Source organism: Seriola dumerili, unplaced genomic scaffold (assembly GCF_002260705.1).
Source record: "Seriola dumerili isolate Sdu_G_001 unplaced genomic scaffold, Sdu_1.0 BDQW01000017.1, whole genome shotgun sequence".
NCBI classification, from domain to species: domain Eukaryota; kingdom Metazoa; phylum Chordata; class Actinopteri; order Carangiformes; family Carangidae; genus Seriola; species Seriola dumerili.
This window is the reverse complement of record NW_019174272.1, coordinates 899,403-920,672: the sequence shown is the minus strand read 5'-3', so window position 1 is coordinate 920,672 and position 21,270 is coordinate 899,403. Positions and strand designations below refer to the sequence as shown.

Below are 21,270 nucleotides of genomic sequence, written 5' to 3'. Positions count from 1 at the left end.
AAACTTTCTTATAAAGAAAGGATGGTCAAAAGAGCTGATTTAGTTTTTTCACCTATATAATGTTTTTTTCTGCTTAATAATAATATGTAGGTCATGTTACAATAGCTCCACTTTTTCTGATACTCTTACCACACCTGCGAAGACATGCATGATATTTTTGTGCAGCCATTCCCCCGTCACACGCTTCAACGATCCCTTTGTTCTGCAGGTCATGCTGAAAGGTCAGGCTGTCGATTAAAACTGAAATCAGACAGCTTCACTGCTATAAACATGAGACATTTGTTATGAAATGTTTTCCATAAATTGTTCTTTATTGCAAAATCTCAGTGAAGTCCCCATTATAAAAGTTGTACAAACCAAAATGTATTGTGTTATGTGTTTGGATCATAAATATTCATGGAAACTACAAATTTTTGTGACATAAATGTGTCATGGGTCATGGGTTACATTTCATGTTTCATTTCATATAGCAGTTGATGATAGCGTTGCTGCAGGACCGTCAGCACTCCTTCTGTTGCTGGCGGACTGGAAATCATTCTGGATTTCGAGGAAGGTTTTGTTCTTGGTTTCAGGAACAAAAAGGCAGATGTACACAGCCACTGAGCAGCAGATGGCCAAGAACACCAGGAAACAGTACTGCTGAAGTCCGATCTGTGCAAATACAACACAAGTGAGTCCAAATCTTTGAAATATTCAAGTCTTGCATCTGTATTTTAAATGCAGCAGGTACATGAAGATATACTGTCGATCATTTTGGAAAACCCACCACAATGAAAGGAAAGACCAGGCCGATGAAGAAGAAGCTTAACCAGTTCACAGACCCTGCGATCATGTACGCTGCAGGACGTGTGGTTTGTGTGAAGAGTTCAGTGTTCAAGATGTTAGTCACGCCACCTTCACAGAAGAAGAAACAACAAAAGAAATCACTATTGTGTGACAACAGCTGCAGAGGAAATGTCTTCAAAGTGAGAAGAAGGAACTAATTAAGTCAGTTACCTGGTCCTAAGCCAAAACTCAGGATAAAAGCAAAAACACACGCCATGCTCAAGTACGGAAAAAATGGGCTGACATCCTAGGAGCAAAGGAAATCACACAAAATAAGTGTCAACACAAATTAGGAATAATATGAAAATGCATGAGACAATGTTTTTTTCTCTTGTTGTTTGTTTGTTTTTTTTACCACGTCTGGTCATGAGATGAATTACCTGAAAACTGAGCGTCAGCGTGAATAATATGCAACAGATACTCATCAGTGTGTATCCTCCTGTGATGAGCACTTTCCTTCCCAGGCATTCAATGAGCATACCCTGTGAGACACACAGCATGTCACAAGACCAGAGATACTCTAGGAAAAAAAAACTTCCTTTGACTTTGCTCAGACCTTTCATGGGATGTTGTGTTTTGTTATGTCAGATCCTGCTGCACAGTATTTTTCGTTTATGTTTTCACATGTCATGCCCAGTTTCAGTAATTTTATTCCAACTTATTTAAACTTCTTTACTGTGTGTTATGTTTAAACAGTTTCCCTTTAACCACATTTATTATGTCAAGTGTTCTTATCTTTTTGTAAAACAACTTATATAAGACAAAGTAAAGCCATTCTAACTATTCTGTTTTTCTCTGTTTCAGGAGTTATCTAACTTCCTGTGCCCCTCTCCTTATTCATCAGTTTGCTATAGAATGTAGCATACTTAAAAATGTAATGTGAAGCTCATACTTACACATGTTAAAGCAGTGATGCATTCACAGGCGCCGGTGCCAACAGTCACATATGGTATTTTATCATCAGGAATACCAGATTGTTTGAACACGTAATCTGCGTAGAAGTAAATCTGCAGGAAGTGTAGACATGAAAAGCAAAGTACAAATTAAACATTTTTTTTGTTACTATGGGCATAGAGGAATAGATTCTGAGAGAGAAGCAGGACAACTAATGTACATACAGCATTGATGCCGTTCAGCTGTTGTGCAATGTTGAGCAGTATGACAGTGAGAAGCTGCCAGCGCACACTGCGATCGGCAAAGAGCTCCCAGGGTTTCTTGGCCTGGAAACCTGCTAAATTATTCTTCTCCCTCTGGATATCCTCCTGTTGACCATCACAGTTTTCCACACCGTACAGTTGCTTCAGGGCTGCAGGCAGGAAAACACATGACACACGTGGTAATTGTAGTCTTTCATTCTTCTCATTCGATCAGACCGTTTCTGAGGGTCCTATCAGAGGGTCTGGAACCAATTTCCTTTCACATAACTGTTGGAAGAATGTGATCACAAGCTTGAACTCATAGCCATGAAGACAAAATGTCTCTGCCTCTGGTGATGCCAGACAAAGGGAGTCCTCAGCCTTTTCAACTACAGTGTCATGCGCATTAAATCAATCTTTGCAGATAACATCACACCGATTTAGAAAGGGAAGAAACGATGCAGAGGTTGCTGTGTCAGTTTACCTTTCTTGCACCCCTCCTCGTCACCTCTGTCAATTAGCAGGTAGCGGGGGCTCTCTGGGAACCAGGGCAGGATCAGGAGCTGTAGGATCGCTGGGATACACGTGGTGGAGAGCAGGATGGGCCAGTACTCGTCCCTGCCCAGGAGCTCTCTGTTAAAATCACAAGAGAAATGTCTGATCAACATCCTTTTGAATGGCGTAGAATCTTTAATCAATGCAGGTGAAAGGTTAATATTTTATGAACTCTGTGTGACCAGTCTTTACTTGAGGCCCATCACTTGTCCAGTCAAAATCCCACCAGTGATGAAAACTGAGGTTCCCATTCCCATGGTGCCACGAAATGCAGTTGGAGCTATTTCCCCCAAATACAGAGGTTGAACGCAAATGCCAATGCCTAAGTAAACCAAACATGATTAAAGCCACGTTTCAGATGTTTGACATGCAACGTTGACACCAAATATGTAAAGTGAAGCTTTTGAATGTATTCTTGAGTTATTTACCTGCATTTAGTCCAGTGAAAAAACGTCCAATTATGAGTAATTCAAATAATCCTGTAGGGTAACTCAGACCCATCAGCAGAGCAGCCACTAATGCAAATGTGTTATTGATCATCAGTGTCCCTTTCCTGGAACAAAAACACACACATCACAATGGTAAATATTTAATGCAGAAAACAAAAGGTAAAGCAACAATTTTCTGCATGTTTTATTTTTTTTGTCCATACCTCCCCAGCTTCACAGACAATGTCCCACCGATCGTTGCTCCTATTAATCCTCCTAAGGTGAATATAGACACAATAGTGGACCAAAGCAGGGTGAGAACATCTTCTGAGATACCAGTTTGGTAACGCTCCCTCCAGGTTTGGTTGATAAAATTATGCACATACTGGAAATAGAAGAAGAAGAAGAATGCACATACCACAAAGATATATATTTGCATTCATAAGACATCACAATAGTGGAGATGTACTGTATATTAGTGATGGGAAAATATGTCTTTGTAGCATGAGTATAAAAGTGTCCACACTCATGTATAAATACTGCACAGCTGTATTGTATATCGCATTTTGTAGAGCATCTGTGAGCTTAAGACTTTGCTCTGGCCACTTCCCATTCATAACATTATGATAACTGGTAGCAATTCAAATGATTCAATTGAAATATCGTGCAGAAAAAGGTCCAGTGAGAGGCAGCAGGGTTATTACCACTGTGGGTGCATTGATGACAGATATGTTATATCCATACTGAAAGGTTCCCCCTATGCAAGCCGCACAGGCAGCCAGCAGAAGTGATTTGTTGGGAAGCTGCAAATAAAACAGACACAGAAGGTACAAGTTGTTCAAAACAAATATTTTCTTACAATCATGGACAGAAAACTGCATCTGATCGCTCTGTTTTGGCATTTAACTCCACATACCTTTGGCTGCTTTCTATCTCTGATGTCTTTAATAAGCAGAGGTTGATATTCATCCAAATTATCTTTTGTCATTTTGTCGCTGATGTTTTGCTGAGTGCAGAATATCCTACACGTAAAAGAGTTTCCTCCCAACAGGACTCAACTTAAATCTGACGAGAGGATGAGTTTATCCTGAGAATGAATACAATTGATCTATTGTCATAAAGTGGCAGTGGAAGGTGTGGTAAATCGACCACATTATTCCATGTTAATCAAGATTTCATAGCATTCAAAATGCTGGATTCAGACTGGGTTTATTTCTTCGAAAGAAAGAAAGAAAGAAAGAAAGAAAGAAAGAAAGAAAGAAAGAAAGAAAAAAGAAAGAAAGAAAGAAAAAAGAAAGAAAGAAAGAAAGAAAAAAAAAGAAAGAAAGAAAGAAGGGGAGTCAGTATTTTCCAACAGACATGAAATAGTAAGATAAAAAGAAAAACCTTGAATGCAGGTTTTACTCGTTCATTGTGGATAACAGAGTCACAAACAGTAGTGAGGGAGGTGCTGTGCGTAAAAAACCTGTGCTGCTTGTTTGTTGCTTTTTTCTTGTTAAGCCCTATAAATTGTTAGATACTGATGTAAAAACACAGAGAAAACAAGAGTGCACACACAGTGATAACTGAACAGGCTCATCGTGATGCAGAGTACTGGCTGCCCCCGTGTTTCAGAGGTTGTGAGAGCAGTTGGTGAAGTGACTTGAACAGTCTCTGCAGCAGCTTCAGTTTCATGACTGAGTTAAAAGAGAAAAGGCGAATGGATTAAGTGGGGAAGGGCAAACAGTCAAACTTCATGAAATGCTCCATATTCTAAATGCCTTCTTATTTATTTCTGCAGGATGGATGACATGGTAGCCTAAACCATCTGAGGCTTTATCAGGGGTTTATAAATGTTTGGTGTTTTTTTATCCTCCTCCAGCAGGACGCTTTGTCTTTTTCATCATGAAGGCTGTTCCTGTCGACCTGCTTGTTAATATCTTTATTTGAATCGTGGATGATAGGAAAGTGAGAAACCATTTGTAACTGCATTATTATCAAATAGTAACGATCAACACCAACCGGAGGCATTTTTCACAACCTGGAAACCCAAAACCTGTTCTTATTAATGGCTTCTTACTGATCTATAAAACATTAGTAACTATTGATAAAGCCAGTTCAGTTAACCAATGGTGCCCCATTAGAGAGTAGGATCATGTAATTTAGACCTCATTTCATTACATAGATACTTGATTACATACTTCACAGCCACCTGCACATATACCTATGTTATCTTATTGCTGTCTGTGAAGGTAATAAAATGTGACTGAATGTGTGGAGAGCAAACAGAAAACTGGCTAAAGTTCAAAACGTCTCGGGTGGTTTATAAAACCCACAACTCGAATCCAAAACTTGCTGTGAAAAACAAACAGTGCACTGTTACAAAACCACGCACTGTTTGATGGAAGCGTGGTTGTCGGGAAATGTGGTGTTTGATGAATTGTTAGAAAGAAATGCGTAACTAAATACCACTCACAGTCATGCTGCTCTCATTCACTCCACAAAAACAGAAACAATTGTGTAGAGATGTTGCTGTAGTCCACAGTGTCAATCCCCAAATTACACTAGGTAGAGTTTAATTTAAACTTTATTTGGCATGTAAATCAAATTAGATGCTGGATATTAAACTTACGTCTCTCCTGGATTCACCAGATCCCTCAGTCAGGCTCATCTTGGAGGATTCTGCCAAATGATGTTTGAGTAAACCATTGATAATGGATGTTCCTCTTCAGTCGAAGAATTTAGATAATGGCAGCCTGTTGTAAGGTGCAGCATATAATCTCAGCTCTAATGGGGGTGGGGGACTCATTATAGCACATTCCTCCATGGTGCTGAGGCTTGCCCCTGGGTAATGGTGGGATTGTTGACTCAAATACTGAATTAATGTTGACCCTTTGTTGTCTAAAATTGAAGGATATGACACTTATTTGATCTGATATCAAAAATCTCAAAAATGTATACATAGCTTGTTTTAAGTTCTCTGAAAACAATTTATTTTCAAGTCAGCAGAAAATGTAAAAGGAAATCAAAATTGATTCATAACTATATAAAACATTGTAAAAAAAAATGCATTTTTCTATTTACCATGGTTTTATAACATTATTCAGTCACATTAATGGTTGTGACGAGGGTTGAAAAACTTGCTTGCCTTAAGCTGCTGCCAACATCACTCCATAACTACAATGATGCTTTTAAGAACACACTGTTAAGCACGCTCATTTGAGCATTAAATCGAAAATCCACCCCAGCCGGTTATTTTCTTAATAATGAAGCTACAGTTCTGTTTTGTGAGCAGCAGACATGGGGTAGTGAGTAAGTTATCTGTACACATACCCTGGAGCTGCTGCACAGCCAGCAGATAAAACAAACACTCATGTGACAATAGTTGTTGAATCTCTGGGAACACCATGTAAAATACAGTTGGAGGCACTAAATCCAAATAAAATACAGGATTTAATATCAAAAATAAAAATGTTGAGCTTACAGATGAAATTACAAGTCTGTAAACCTAGTCTATGGAGGGTGCACCTGAGGAGAGTGTTGAATTCTTGGCACTACAACATAGATAGTAGGCTATATACAATTCTTTTTTTATTACACTTGACACTACATTTATATGAGAGCCATCATTTGTTATTTTACAGATATATTAAATAAAATATGTACACTTGTTATACTGGACATTAAACAACCTATCAAGAAATAAATTTAAGTCCTCCTTGACAATCTACAACATTAAAACATGACATTAAACATTAAGTTAATGCATTAATACAATAATACAATAATACAATAATGTAGCACCATTCTGCTGAATATGAGTACTTTTGTTTTTGACACTTTAAGCACATTTACCTCTGTAATGTACTGTCCTTCTATGCAGGTGAGACTTTTACCTGTAATGGAATAGGTTTATATTGTGGTATTTTACTGAAGCACATGAACTATGAACTCTGTACTGTGTGAAAGCAGCCTGGACCTGGCTAACATCTGCTTTAGGCTTAGTTTTAAGGCAGGTACAAGGGTCAAGTATAGGTTTAAGTCCTGCATTGACAACTTGAGTAAAGGAACAAAAGTATCATCATCAAAATGTATTGTACTGAAGATAAAAGTACTGTTTCTGCAGAGTGGATCATTTCAGAATGATATGCATTATATTATTGTGTTACAGTTATTGATCCATTGATGTGTACATCACTTTAATGTTGCCACTGGTAAATTACTTGGCTTGTGAATTTCCAAGCAGGGATCAGTAATGTATAATAAAAACCTATAATAACACATCATCATTTATTTGCTGATTATAATGTTATATTGTTAATATGAATCCCCCAAATAACTAGTGCAGCTCCACTGGAGCAGGTGGGGTTAAGGACCTTGCTGAAGGGCACCACAGTGGGTTGAATATGTGCTGCTCATTCACTTTTCCCATCCAGATTGATCATATCTCACATTAAATCCCACCATTTACTTTCCACCATTGCTCCACTATATTTCAGATAAAAACCAGTGAGGGGACGAGTTTCAGAGGAAACGTGTATTTTCTTTAAAAAAGAAAAAACAAGTGCATTTTTTTTCAGATGAAAAAATGTACTTTCTGCCCCACTTCATTGATCTTTAGTTACTAGTTACTTTGAACATTGGGATTCAAGATACTACACTAACTACATTAAAATGCTGCTTACATGCTAATGTGTTAATAATCCAGTGATGTAAGATATTTAATGATATGAACCTGACAGAGATCACTCTGCTCAATAATGAGCGCCTACTTATATTATATTATAGAATATTTTGCTGCTGATATTTTTTACTTGAGTAGCAGAATGAATTCAGGCATATTTTTGACATGGTGGTACTTGGTACTTTTACTTGAGTAGGGATCTGAATACCAACCAATCAAACATTGGCCGCAGGGGGGCGCTTCATCCGCACATGAGAGTCTTTGTGCAACCGTGAAACTCTTCCCCCGGGTGGTTTAGGAAACAGCAGAGAGACGTCTGGTGGCTGGGTGCATAATGTCGTCCAGAAAGCCCCGGTCTGTGGCAAACCCCCTGGAGTCTGCGATCACCACACCCAGTGAGAGGATACTGAAAGAATGCCACAGTTTGTATGTCGACAACGAAAACGGTAAATAATCAATAACAAGGGTTTATACTGAGTCAATGTTGCAGCCTTGTTAGGAGCATGAAGCAGATACAAACACACATAGTTGTGATGTTATGTAACTTAGTGCTTAGTGGGACTCGGCCTGAAGTTTGCAGTGAACTCAACAGTGAAATGCTGCTGGTATTCATATGTAAAGTAGGAGGTGGTGAGCAGCAGCTGTCTGTCAGTGTCAAACACATGACATTGGACACTGGTGTGGCTCCTCTGCCGCGCCGAGCACAGCGCCTGTATCTGGACCTGTCCACACCCGTGGCTTACACATGACGCTAACATTGAACCAGACAGATGTTTTTCTTGCTTTTATGGTCCTGTTTTTCTCTCTCTCTGTCCTCAACAATAATTCTGTTGTACTGTGCGCGGTGCATGGACGGATTATGAGATAATGAGCCCCTGAAGTAAAATCCAAAGCCCCTGCCTCCCGACGTAGGCGCAAGGACACGGGACTGAGAGCTGCGGTCGTTTTTTGTTTCTTTTTTGTTGTTGTCATTTTATATCTCTGTGTTGTCATTTGGACTCTGTTTGTAGTTCTGAGTATTTTGTAGTCACTTTAAGTCTGTAGTTGTTTTGCATCTCCTTATAGACATTTTGAGTGTCTTTGTAGTTGTTTTGATTGTTCTGTAGTCTTTTGAGTCTCTGTTGGAGTTTTGAGTCCTCCTGTTGTTTTGCATCTCTCTGTTGGCACTTTGCATGTCTTTGTAGTCATTTTGAGTTTCTATGTAGTCAATTTGCAGCTTTCTGTAGTTGTTTGATTGACTTTCCAAAAAGAAATGTCATCAGGCAGACAGAGGCTCCTTACCCCCTGGACCCCTGGACCTGTGCTTCAGCAGTCCCTCCATGATATTGTGTAGTTCACTTGATCACTATGTGTGTGCAGACTTTGCTCTTAAAGCACTTTGAGGAGGAGCCTTATCATGTGTCCTGTCGTGGTTATTACAGTATGTTGGTTAACTCTGGTCAACAGATCAGAGAGAAACAGGCCTGTCAACAACAGATTGTTCTGAATCCCTAGAAAATAGTGACTAATGTTAAACAGACAAACCCACGTTACTATTAGAAACTTTATTCATCATACATATTCAATTCTGCGCTTGCCTGTAGACAAAACCGGCTCTGCACTGACTAGAAAACCCTTTAGGTTCCCAGAACTACTAATTGGAATTAATTCACTGGAAATATATCAGAGCTACACTGTCTCCATTTTGCAGCAGTGTTACCTTTACGTCTTTATTTATTACATTTTAGGAGCAGATTAATGTGTTACATTGTGATGATGTCACTTATTGCTACATGCCCTGCTTACTGCATGTGTACATGTGTGTTTTCAGGCCTGGTGAAGATCGCCAGCAGCCTCGGAGTCCGGCTCCTGCCTCCCAGAAAGAAAATCATTGTGATGATAATGGGTAACCACTCTGCGGGGAAGAGCTCCTTCATTAACTGGTAATACATCTTATTTTTAACGGGATCAGCGCTACCACTCAGCTGCCTGACCTTCACATGCTCTGCTCCATGTGTGAAGGAGAGTTCGGTGACAGGAGGAGTGGCTTGTCATTGTAGGCATCTAGCTCGCTAATCCACTCAGACAACATACAAGCTAGTATATGACCGCTTCATCAACAACAAGGCTTTTTATTTTTTTTCTTAGGTTTTTTACTCCTGCTGCTGAAAATAAAAATAATAACAAAGCTGAATAAGAACTCAGATTTTTATTCTGATGTCATGTTGTAAAAGCCAGCCTACGCACCAGACCAGAACCTCTCAGTAGACCACTGTGCCTCACATCTTTTTGTTTTTTTTGTTCTCTGAAATAATTTGAAAATGGTGCAATTATTGGGTGAAAAGCTCAAGCTCTCTGAACAGGGCTAAGCCCCCAGTGTTTCAAGATCCTAACAATGCCTCTGGACAGGAGTATGATCTTCACACATGACTTTTAAAAGTGCTTTGTGGTTTGAACACAGTTCATCTTTTTTTTTTTTTTGCTTGTTTATTCCTACTAATTGATAACAACGCTGCCCAATGGCTTAATACAACATAGAAATATGGGAAATTGTTAAATCACACAACCCTGTTATTTTGTTTTAAGGGTTTGTCTGTTACAGTTGAAATGTTACCATCAACATTCATTTTCACTACCTCAATGAGGAGCACGGATGTCAATCAACAGTCACTGACCTCACATATTTTAGAGCTGGGGGAGAGCTAACGGGGTCCGTACGTGTTTTTAGCATGAAGTTGTGCAGGCTGTGTGAGCGGTGAGTGTATAAATGTTTGTTTTATCTGGCTGTCTGTATATTTTAAATAGGTTTTTACAGTGTGCTGTGGGCTTTGTTGCTTAACCTCCTGAGGCGTTAATTCAGGGAACACAGGTTCACAAACTAGAGTGTGCTGAAATGACTAAACAGCTAATTGATTAGTTGATGGACAGAAAATTCATTGACTGAGGAGCAGCGGTGGGATTAAGTCACAAGCAAGTCTGAAGTTACTGTGGTGAGAATCAAGTTAAGTCAAGTCTGATTATTATTATTACCTGCGCTAAGGAGGTAATGTTTTCACGTGTCTGTTTGTTTGTCAGCATAAGGTACTGAATTGATTTGCAATAACCTCTGTGGAGGGATGGGTGATAGAGGCCGGGGAAGGACCTATTTCATTTTGGTGCGGATCGGGTTAAAGGGGCAGATCCAGGGATTTTCCTTCATGTGTAGAATTGTTTGGTCTTGGCGGAGGTGTGATCCCTACTGCGTGCCACTCTTATTACTATTACAATACATCTCTATTAGGAACTTTCATTGTGTTGCTCTCCATGATGGCTGGTTAGCAGGCACTAGGATTTCCCAATCATGTGATAAAAACAAAATGTAACTCAACTAAAAAAAATTATCTTGAAATATGAAAATGTATAATAAAAAATTCTGCATTTTTTCAGTGTTTTTTCACTATTTTCTGACATTTAAAACTAAACTATGAATGATAAGCTGCAAAAATAATCAACAGATAAACCGATGATGGAAATAATTGTTAGCTGGCTTATAAAGGCAATATTAAAGAAAAAAATAAGTTTTTGATGCATTTGATGCCTACTGCTGTCATTTTAGGTACGTTGAAGAGCACATACAGACAACAGGCGTCGCCATTGAAACGCAGGGGTTTAAATTCATCACAAGTGGCCGCAAAAGAGAATCACTGACGGTAAGAAGAGCATGAAAACAGCCAACATTTCCAGCACCGTCACATCAGTGTGTATGAGATCTGATGTGAAGAAGCACCAACTAACACTTGAAATGTGTTAGTAAACATAGATAGCTACCTCCTACAGCCAGCTTTGGGTTGCATGCTCCACTTTACTGCTTTTAAACAAATCTTATCCGTGTGTGTAAACTAACGGTATTTCATATTCAGGCAGCAGCGCTCAGGTTTGTGGATGAGGGATGTTTTGAATTTTTTAACTTCAGTAATGGGAAGTGAAGCTGCAGCCAGTCATAAAGGTTGATGAAGCGATACGTTCCATGTCAGGGTGTATGGAAGGCACTCCCTCAGTCAGTGGTGATTCCTCATTCTGTATGCTGCTCCAGTGAGGGGTTTTGTTGTAGAGACACACACACACACACACACACACACACACACACACACACACACACACACACACACACACACACACACACACACACACACACACAGAGAGAGAGAGAGAGCATATAAACAGACTCGGGAGACACCTGTCTCTCCGTCTTCTCTCATCCTACCCCTTTGCCTCTGGTGTGGTGAAGGTGATGAAGAAGAATATTATATTTGCAGTGCAGGACTGCAGAGTGGAAGGATTATCTCGTATGTACAGGAAGAGCTTAAAGCGGGCGTACTGAGCTGCAGCACAAGACGGAGTGCGAAGTACTGAGAAGAGAGAGGACTCTGTTTTAGAGGATTGGGAGCTCAGGGAGAGCGGCAGATTAATATTTGTCTCATCAAGTTCTTTCTCACATTGTCTTTTTTCCTTTCTCACAGGGGAATGCTACGCTACATCTCTACCCGCACTTTCGACCACTCCTTGAGTTCAAAGGTAAGACTTTTTTCGTCTTGTTTTAGCATCAGAAACTCATAATGGGTTTCTGAAAAGTGCACTACTTAACATGATTTGCCGTGGTTGTACTTAACATGCAGTAATATTGCTGCTAAAAGAAAAGCCAGGCCTCTCTACTCTGTACTTATCCTGTGTCTGATGTGGCGTGCGCATGCAGATTTCGCACAGCTCCTAATGTGATCACACATGCATCACACAACAGGAACATTTCTAAAGCGCTCACATAATAGAACAGTGTAGTGCATGTTTTATGTATTCCTCGTGAGGATAATCACTAAATCTAGTGGCTTCGCATCTTCCTCCCTTTGATATTGAAACCCCTTTTATTACAACGATAAAATCAGCTCTGCAGTCTTAGTGCACAACACGGTCTCATTAACTGGTCTACAGACTCGGATGAATGCGAGCACCTCTGTGGTGTTTGCGCTAAAGAAATGCATATGGTCGTGGATTCTACTGATATTTTTCTTCTGTTGGCATCATGATGGAAAAACATCAAAGGGTGCAAAGAGAGAGGGTAAAGTGTTATGGAGCAGCAGGGAGATGCAGCTTTAGTCCACCAGCACTACAGGAATAGTGAACAGGAGATGAATGTAATCGTGAGCTGCAGACAGAGATCGGTTCCTTTGAGGTTTAAGATAGTGCTCTGCTGTGTGGCCCGTGAATATTTCCCTCTGGAGGCTGCTCATGTACGTTACAGACGCAGTTTGAAAGTTTAAAAGTTGAGCGTTTTTCTAGTTTAGATAAAAAGAACTCCATTAAAAACTCTTATTTCATCCACAACATCAAGAGAAATCCTGACTGTTGAATACTGTGTGTTGCTCAGGAGCGGTAACCATGGGTTATTTATGTGTTTCTTGCTATCACAGGTCAGGCCTCTCTTTTGTGAGTTTTAGATGCTTCACCTTGATGACTCAACACTGAGTCATAGCATCGACGTATCAAGTTTTTGTTATAAATCGGACCAGACTCCCGTTCGCCTCTCACGTTTGAGCTATTTGTTTCTACTCTCACAAGAAAGAGGAGGAAAAAAAAAAGAGGTTTGTTTAATGGCATATTGTTTTAAGAGAATTGGTCTCGGCTCTCTGTGCAGTGGTCTGGAGCCTGTGGATGTTGAGGTGGTCGTGCAGAAAGTCTGGGTGTGCCTGCTGTCTGAGTGGGAGCATCCGTATGGAGGGGTGAGGGTGAGGGAGGGTGGAGGTGGGGGGGGGCAGTAATGTATGTGTGTGGTGTGCTTTGACAGTGAGTGTACAGAGAGCGAGGGTTCACTGGGTGCGGACCGGAGCGCTCACGGTATGGCGTGTGAGTCACACGCCCCATCGACAGCAGTGCAGTGGAGTCAGGAGGAGCTGCTGAGAAATGTCACAGCCATTAGAGACGGCACAGCCCAGACTCCAGCAGCAACAGCTCCACTCTGCAGGCCTGAGCCTCGCAACACCAACGATCTGCTGCTGAAATACAAGCAGGCTTTTTATTTGAACTTCATCGTCCGCCTCTGGAAATACACTATATCAGGCATTTGTTTACCTGTCACAGCGACTGAGGATGACTCATCAGAACAGCACCATATATCCTTATGTGGGAGCAGCTGCTTATCATACAGTTTGGTCTCCTTTGGGATATGCACGGAGATACTTTGTTATATTGTTTTAGACTTGCATACAGGATATTTAACTGTCTTTTTGTCTTTATCTTGTCAACCTGTTGTGAAGAGTTTCTGTTGTGACTGCGTGCAAAGATTTTCGGCTGTTCTTTACCCATTTTTGTCTAGTTTGACCTGTTTAGTCAAACAGGTTCTTTTTAAGTTTTGGTCGATGCAGCATTATTGCAGCCTTTGCCCTTTTCCTTGTGCACAGAATCTCCAGTGTAGCCTTCTCAGTTACAGTCACTTGAGGAACTTAGCACCCATCGGCGAGTATCACTCCTGTTTCCTTTTCACCTTTCAGGAGACTCGAAGGACTTTCTTCAGCTAGAATGGATGAATAGATCCGTATCAAGGCTGTTTGATTCATTTATTCTTAAATGGACTTGCATAATTGCTATTTTTTTGTCGTATTAGTAATGCAAAGATGCATGAATGTGTATGTTCTGTACAATCCTGACTAACTGAATTATAGAGCAGCAGCTTTCTAGAGGTCTAACATGAAGCTACTTGATATATATAATGTTTTTTCTATGAAACTCTCAGCTACCTTTTGCGTAACAGGGATGTCTCAATATTGCTAGACAAAGGCAATACACTTTTAAGATGTGTGATAGGTGGCAGATGTATTGATACTGTGGCCATGCTGATGTAAGAGAAACATAAGGGAATGCTAATAAGGGAATCCTTGTGCTGCAGCGAGCAGCACAAGGATGTGATTTGTGCTGGCTGTTAACACCTGCCTCTTCCTATGAAACAGCCTCAGTGTCATCCTAGGCCTCTGTGTGTGTGTGTGTGTGTGTGTGTGTGTGTGTCTGTGTGTGTGTGTGTGTGTGTGTGTGTGTGTGTCTGTGTGTGTGTGTGTGTGTGTGTGTGTGTGTGTCTGTGTGTGTGTGTGTGTGTGTGTGTGTGTGTGTCTGTGTGTGTGTGTGTGTGTGTGTGTGTGTGTGTCTGTGTGTGTGTGTGTGTGTGTGTGTGTGTGTGTCTGTGTGTCTGTGTGTCTGTGTGTGTGTGTGTGTGTGTGTAGAGGGAGGATGGGGTGGTGGGTGGGGTTTATTTAGTCAAGAGTGGGGGATATGTCTCAATAGTGATCTATATGCTGTGGTGGAGTCTCATAACCTCTCAGTGCGTTGCCTCACAGTCGTTCTTCACTGGCTAGCTTTATGTCCCACGCCCCGCGCTAAAGCTGCCAGTTGAAGAGCTGTTGTGTGTAACCATGACAACAGATCTCTCCGCAGAGGGGACGGCAACAAAACTGAGATGTAACAAATGTTTTCGTGTGGTTAAAGTTTAATGTGCGAGGCTTTGGTGGCTGACGGTGCTTCACACAACTAGAATTTACTAAGTTTTGTTTTTATGCACGTTCACAGCTAACATACATGTCTTTATCAGGAGCATGTTTGCAAATGCACAATTCCTACAAAGCTGAAAGCCACTAGCCTCCCTCAGGTCTCCAAGTATTGACTGTACTGCGGCTTCCAGTAGCACATAATAGAGTGTAATAAAGTCATTAGAGGTGAAAGCTTCCTACAGGGACTCAACTCTTTATTTAGCATCTTTGTTACTTTGGATTTATCCTGGAGGCGGCTCCTGTACACACACAGCTTCTGTATATTCCAGGGGTTATGGACTACCTGTCCGCTGAGATCTCCACCTCCAAACAGAAGAAGTTCAGCCTGGTGACATTTGTGGACACTCCGGGTTTGGTGGACGGGGACATGATCTACCCTTTCGACGTCAACAGCGCCATCACCTGGTTGGGTATGTCATGACAACTGCTAGTTGTCTTTCCAGTGCCGATGGACAATAGCTGTTGTGTTTTCTCGAATGGATGTTTTGTTTTTTCCGTGCAGGAGAACAGGCTGACTTGATATTTGTCTTCTTCGACCCGATGGGCCAGGCGCTGTGCAAACGCACGCTCAACATCGTGGAGAATCTGAGTGAGAAATGCGGAGACAAGCTGTTGTTCTACCTCAGCAAGGCGGATGAAGCTGGGAAGGAAACAGACAGACAGGTAAGTTCACTTGATTTATACATGTTTACATGTTTTGATTGATTTGACTCCAAGAAAGTCAAGTTGGAAATCACCTTTTTTTTTTCTTCTTGCGGCAGAGGGTGATGATGCAGATAGTCCAGGAACTGTGTCGCCGTCCAGGTCTCAACAAATGTGGTTTTGAGATGCCGACAATATACATCCCCAACCCACAGAGGGTAAATAAACTGTGTGTTCCTGTACTGGTTATTTTCCAGCATGTCGTTTTTCCAGCTATTTTCCCACCCTGCAGGGGCGTTGTAGAGCTGTTTTCCTCAGATCTCAGGTGTTGGGTCTGGATTTAAAGCTCTCTGCCATCCTTGGGCAGCCATTGATTATCCTTGAATGTAAATTCTCCGCTCCTTGTTTCCTGGTGGCTCTTGATGGCTGGGAACAGAGTGATTCATTTTGCAATATGATGACTGAGAGAGTTATCCACTCTGGGGAGGGGGCAGGGGTTGTAAACCATGGCCTTTGCTCAGCCACCTTTGACAACGGCAGCCCCAGTCCTGAGTTATTGCTGCTCCATCTTGTGATCTACAACCCCAAAGCTGTACTCGGCACGGTAGATTTGTGCATCCCTCCCGACCTCCAATTTATTTTTGCTGAGCAAGTGGATCGTCTAAGTACTTGGTGCACATGGCTGTCAGTCAAAATACCCTCAGGATTTTTCGTGGAAGTTTTCCAGTCCTTTTTTTATAGAGGTGCGCGACATGTTTGTACGTTGATTCCAAAACTGATGCATTTATGAGCCTTTGTCTTGTCCAGCCGAGCAGGTGTGTGAACCAGATTGATGGAGTTTGTCAGACCATCGAGAAGACCATCAGCCAGGCCGTTCAGAAGACTTTGGATCAGCTGGAGAAAGACTGCGACCTCATTTGTTCTACCATCAGCAGCAAACTAGAGCAGGACAGGTTTGACCTCTCGACCCACTACACAGCATGATACTGTGTTTGAATGATTGCTGAAGTTAATTTATCCTCATGAGTAAATACACCTTACTGTGTATATGGAGGAGATAATAGTCATTATACGCTGCAGTAAATATTAAAACTAGATTTCCTCTGTGTGCACATGCAGGGCTGACGCTGCTTACAAAAAAACAGTCCGTCTTCACTCCTTCTTGTGTGGCGCTTTGGGCGTTTTCCTTCCTGGCCTCTTCATCCTCAGTTTCATTGTGAACACTTTCGCCAAAGAGCAGCTGGTTGAGCTGTTGGGTGAAGGCCCGACTCGGACCCTCACTCTCTTCTCGGTAAGTCCAAGTGAAATTTTGACGGCTTTGAAGAGAGTGACAGCTGACAGGACAAATAACACTACAACGTAATATTAATATGCTCAATATTTTTTACTTGCCGGCTGTGTGCCTGCTTGTCTGACTGTGTATTCAACGTGTGTCTCACAGGGAGGAGTTATGTATTTATGGGAGGGGATACCAGAAGACGGACAAGTAGTGTTTGTGATATTTTTTGGCGCTTTTTGCTACCTGTTGCTTTTCCTAGCAAAGTATTTTGCAGGGTAAGTGTTTACAATACACACATGTACACACATAAAGAGCTGAACATTTCATCGACTAATCACTTGTTTGATTTTTTTCCAAAAAAGAAAAAAAAGTGCCAAAAATGTATTGGTTTCTCTAGTGTGATTATTTTCTGCCTTTTGAGTTTTAAAGCAGTGTAAGGTGAATATCTTTGGGGTGGTGAACAGGTGATTGGACAAAACAAGACATGAAAATATGTCATCTTCAGGTTTAAGAAGTTCTGATGGACATTTTTCTGTATTTTCAAATGTTTTCTTGAAAAAAAAGATTAATCAAGAAAATAATCAGCAATTAATCAATATTTGAAAATAATTGTTGCAGCCTACAGATGTGCACATGCCCACCTGTGGGAACTAGGTTACTTAAAATTAAGGCCTTAACATAAATAACCTTAATCCTCCTTAGCCCTTAAATGTCTAAATAAAGTTAAGAAGGGTTTGTGTTTCATAATAAAGTAGATGATCAAACATGCTCTCTCTCTCTCTCTCACTCACTCACTCACACGCACACGCGCACACACACACACACACACACACACACACACACACACACACACAGAAGAAGTGATTGTTGAAATTCTGATCGAACATTGTTGTGATCTTCTTCATTCTCAGCCAAGGGAATAAGACTCTGACGAAGAAAGAGAAGAGGATGATGGCAGAGTACAGCGATTATATCCAGGATATTGTCAAAAACAAGAAGGTTAGATTCTTATTATTTTTATTCGTTCAGATAGTACAAACATTAAAGCTGCATTAAAGGATATTTTAAATGATCAAGGGGTCAAATAACTAAGTGTAATACAGAAAGTGCCCTTAATGGCGACGCAGTCAGCTCAACTCTACAGTGCTCTTAGAGCATCTCTCAGTTCATCGATTTATATTTAAGACCCCCAACTTTAATGGTAACTGCTTAGTCCTTAACACCACAGTGATATGTGTTCATCTCTTTCTGCTGTATCAGAATCTCAGTGTAAATCTCATACTGTTCATTTTGCTCCACAGGGTAAATTGTATGAATGGTACCTCCAGCAGTGTACAGCTGAGTATGACCTCTGACCCCAGGGTAAGCTGAAGACAGGTTACACGTTTGTTGACGTGTTGGTTCAAGGTTTTGTTGAAAAGCGTCTCATCAAAGCATCATTTGGTGTTTTTATTGGAATCAGCGGGACAGATGATCATCCACCAAATTAATCAGGACTTTTAGTTTTCTCAGTCGTGTAACCTCTGATGCAGCCAAGATCTCCGCCATCATTATCATCTCAAGAGCTGACTAAAAATTACAAAGTGCCTTTGTCGTTGAGTTTGGGAGAAACTGTGATTGTAGTTGTTTGATAAAAGCTAATTTCATAATGTGAACAGATTTTTACATTGTTGTGTTACATAAATGATGCTAGAAGGAAGTGAAGTGTTTACAAATGGACTTTTTCTTAATTTCTCCACGAGTAACTTGCAGCCGTTTTTACCAACAAACACATTTCTACGAATGTCCTCTCTGAAGTCTGTTCCCATTGTTCTCATGTTGTCCACACTGCACCGTCCTCAAGTCTGTCCTCTTGTCTTGATAAATGACTGTCAGCAATAACTATAGTAACACTTGGGCATTATAGTCGGAAATTTGATGAAATATTTTCATCCAATCAATAAGACTAATGACTGCAAGCTTTCTCCTGCCTCCAAAGAGTCTGTCCTACATTTAGACAGTTTTGCTGTGTGATCTGTGAAGCCACCGTTGTCATGTGAGTGTATTTATATACAGTCAAGACTGGTGATTTAAGCACTACAATAGTACAGTAAAACTGGTGAGCGTAAGTCTGTCACTGCACTGATGTGTATCTCCTAGCTGTGTTAATGAACGCTGAACCCCTCATGTTGTCTGTGGATCCACTGAACTCATGTTACAACAACAAACACCATGTAATGCCTTCACTCCAATGTTTGTAGATATATTTATTAGGTGTTTTTAAGGTGCTTTTTTCAAGGGATGTGCCAATGCGATACACCAGATCCGTATCAGGGCTGACTGATTCTGACCTGACCTTTTTGAAGTGGGTTGGGTATCAGCAACGCCCTGCCTGATCTACACTTACTATGTCAGCCTCATTATAGTATTCAGTGTTTCCATTATCATTCAGTTATGGTCACCCACCGGCTTTCAAATTTGGTCCAAAAAAAAGAGCGCTTGGATCAGTAAGCTGTTTCGGCAGAGACCGTGAGATTAGGTAATTGTATCGGAAGAGGAAAAGGTGCATCCCTACTTTTTACCCCCCAAAATTTTGAAAATCATGTGCAGGGTGCTTGCAATATTATTGTAAACACTGTCAGTTTGTATTGTGTGTGTCCTCATTAGAGAAATCCTGTTTTTATGAGATATTTCATTTATAAATGTGTGAAATTTGTGTGTGAATTTATCAATTGTCATTTTTCCAAAAAGGATTTTCATTGTCTGAAACCTGGAACCCACTGACTTGTTTAGAGTTTTTTTTTTTTTTTTTTTTTTTTTTTAGCTAACAAGATTCAAAGAATGAAATGCAAACTATGCTCTGTCACTTCCTTGGAAATTATTAAATATTTTCTACTTAGTTTTACTCTTGTAACTCTTTTCTGTTTTCCTGGTTAATGAATGCACACGCACACAACAGATGAAGTAACATGGAGATTGAACGATTTTATAAAGCAGTGAGTGGTTATTGTTGGAAGACTTTTATTTCAAAGTTTTAGTTATAAAAATGCCATTCCAGGCGTCTCTGTAGGAAGAACAATGCTTTTTAAAACGCTGTGTCAGGGCTCAAGTATTTCGGGATCGTCAGCACACCAGGATGTAATCAAGCATCTGCTTCATATCCCAAAAGCACATTACAAGCATTTCTGAATGAAAATGAAAGAACCAGTGAAATTACAATAAATGGGAAAATATATATTAAAGCAACAAATTCATTTCTGCTTGCAAAAGGACCAATAACCCCAGTAAGCCCAGGCCTCAAACCTCAGTTCCCTGAGTTAGTAACAAGTAATGTCCCTATGGAGGTGACAGTAAAATCAAATCAAAAATAATCTTAAGCTACTATTGGATTTGTCTAAAGCAGTGATATCTGTTTGTTAGAAAATACATGAATCTATTGTGCAAGCACTAGTGTACAATCAAAGTATGATTAGAATTTAATTTGTGCAATCTACTAGCAAGGCAACCTACACGAGGAGGTATTTTGTAATCCTAAACATTGTAATTCATCACAAATTAAAGCTGCGTATGTGTGTGTGTGTGTTAGTGAGTCGGTTAAAGCTGCATTCAAGGTTTTGCTGAGGTGATTATGCAGTTTGTCTTGTTGCAGATTTAAGATTTATTTGCTGATACATCTACATTGACATATCTCTGTTTTGGGGCCTTTTTTTTTTTTTTAAACTCCTGTTATAGTAAAGTTATACCATGCAGATCTAAGGTCTGTATGCAAGAATACAACCAAATCTGTTATTTAAAACTTAGAAAAATTCAGTTCAAATTGTATGTTCTTATGTTGTTACAGTGCATTCAGGATTATAGCTATATACAATGTTATTTGTACAAAAAAAATGCCAATGCCCATCCCTGGCTTCATATAAACAAAGTGTACAGGTAGATACATCTTGCAGCAGCACAGAGGCTGAAACCAGTATTGCTTTGTTGTGAAATATAACACAACATGATCATAAAAGACCTGCCAACACAGTGATTCAGGGTTTTCAGACCGTGTATGGCTCCGTTTGTGTCTCTCAGGAACAAAAGCAAGTTTCAGAGTCGTCCTCAGGGAAGTGTGTCTCAAACAGACACGGTCCTGTTCCCAATGTGTGTGTGTGTGTGTGTGAGAGAGAGAGAGACAGAGAGAGAGAGAGAGAGAGTGTGTATGTCCAGACCGGGATAG

General features: G+C 40.5%; 2 protein-coding genes across 2 annotated transcripts; one reads left to right on the top strand and one right to left on the bottom strand.

Moving 5' to 3' along the window:
* Positions 1 to 381: 381 nt before the first annotated feature.
* On the bottom strand, positions 382 to 5,606 carry LOC111230736 (solute carrier family 2, facilitated glucose transporter member 11-like). Its single transcript, XM_022757569.1, has 12 exons — positions 5,556 to 5,606; positions 3,649 to 3,747; positions 3,169 to 3,329; positions 2,945 to 3,069; positions 2,709 to 2,838; positions 2,446 to 2,594; positions 1,944 to 2,131; positions 1,722 to 1,832; positions 1,206 to 1,307; positions 997 to 1,072; positions 767 to 894; positions 382 to 651 (listed from the first exon to the last, which is right to left on the bottom strand). The coding sequence occupies exons 1-12, from the start codon at positions 5,592 to 5,594 to the stop codon at positions 463 to 465; spliced, it is 1,497 nt and encodes a 498-aa protein (XP_022613290.1). The 5' UTR covers positions 5,595 to 5,606; the 3' UTR covers positions 382 to 462.
* A 2,309-nt stretch (positions 5,607 to 7,915) lies between these two features.
* LOC111229261 lies at positions 7,916 to 19,877 on the top strand. The gene is made up of 12 exons (XM_022755518.1): positions 7,916 to 8,053; positions 9,418 to 9,529; positions 11,182 to 11,275; positions 12,086 to 12,140; positions 15,424 to 15,564; positions 15,657 to 15,817; positions 15,916 to 16,014; positions 16,604 to 16,749; positions 16,916 to 17,087; positions 17,238 to 17,350; positions 17,987 to 18,074; positions 18,377 to 19,877. Exons 1-12 carry the CDS (start codon positions 7,942 to 7,944, stop codon positions 18,428 to 18,430), a joined length of 1,347 nt encoding a protein of 448 aa, XP_022611239.1. The 5' UTR covers positions 7,916 to 7,941; the 3' UTR covers positions 18,431 to 19,877.
* The last annotated feature ends 1,393 nt before the right edge of the window (positions 19,878 to 21,270 follow it).

Bases quoted from the DNA above. Each gene is read 5' to 3' on its own strand.
- LOC111230736 (XM_022757569.1), bottom strand. From the start codon at position 5,594: ATGAGCCTGACTGAGGGATCTGGTGAATCCAGGAGAGAC. The intron at 1,833-1,943 runs GTATGTACATTA...CACTTCCTGCAG, and splicing joins AGCTGAACGGCATCAATGCT to ATTTACTTCTACGCAGATTA. The intron at 652-766 runs GTGGGTTTTCCA...GTATTTGCACAG, and splicing joins TGGTCTTTCCTTTCATTGTG to ATCGGACTTCAGCAGTACTG.
- LOC111229261 (XM_022755518.1), top strand. From the start codon at position 7,942: ATGTCGTCCAGAAAGCCCCGGTCTGTGGCAAACCCCCTGGAGTCTGCG. The intron at 16,015-16,603 runs GTAAATAAACTG...TGTCTTGTCCAG, and splicing joins ACATCCCCAACCCACAGAGG to CCGAGCAGGTGTGTGAACCA. The intron at 18,075-18,376 runs GTTAGATTCTTA...TTTGCTCCACAG, and splicing joins ATATTGTCAAAAACAAGAAG to GGTAAATTGTATGAATGGTA.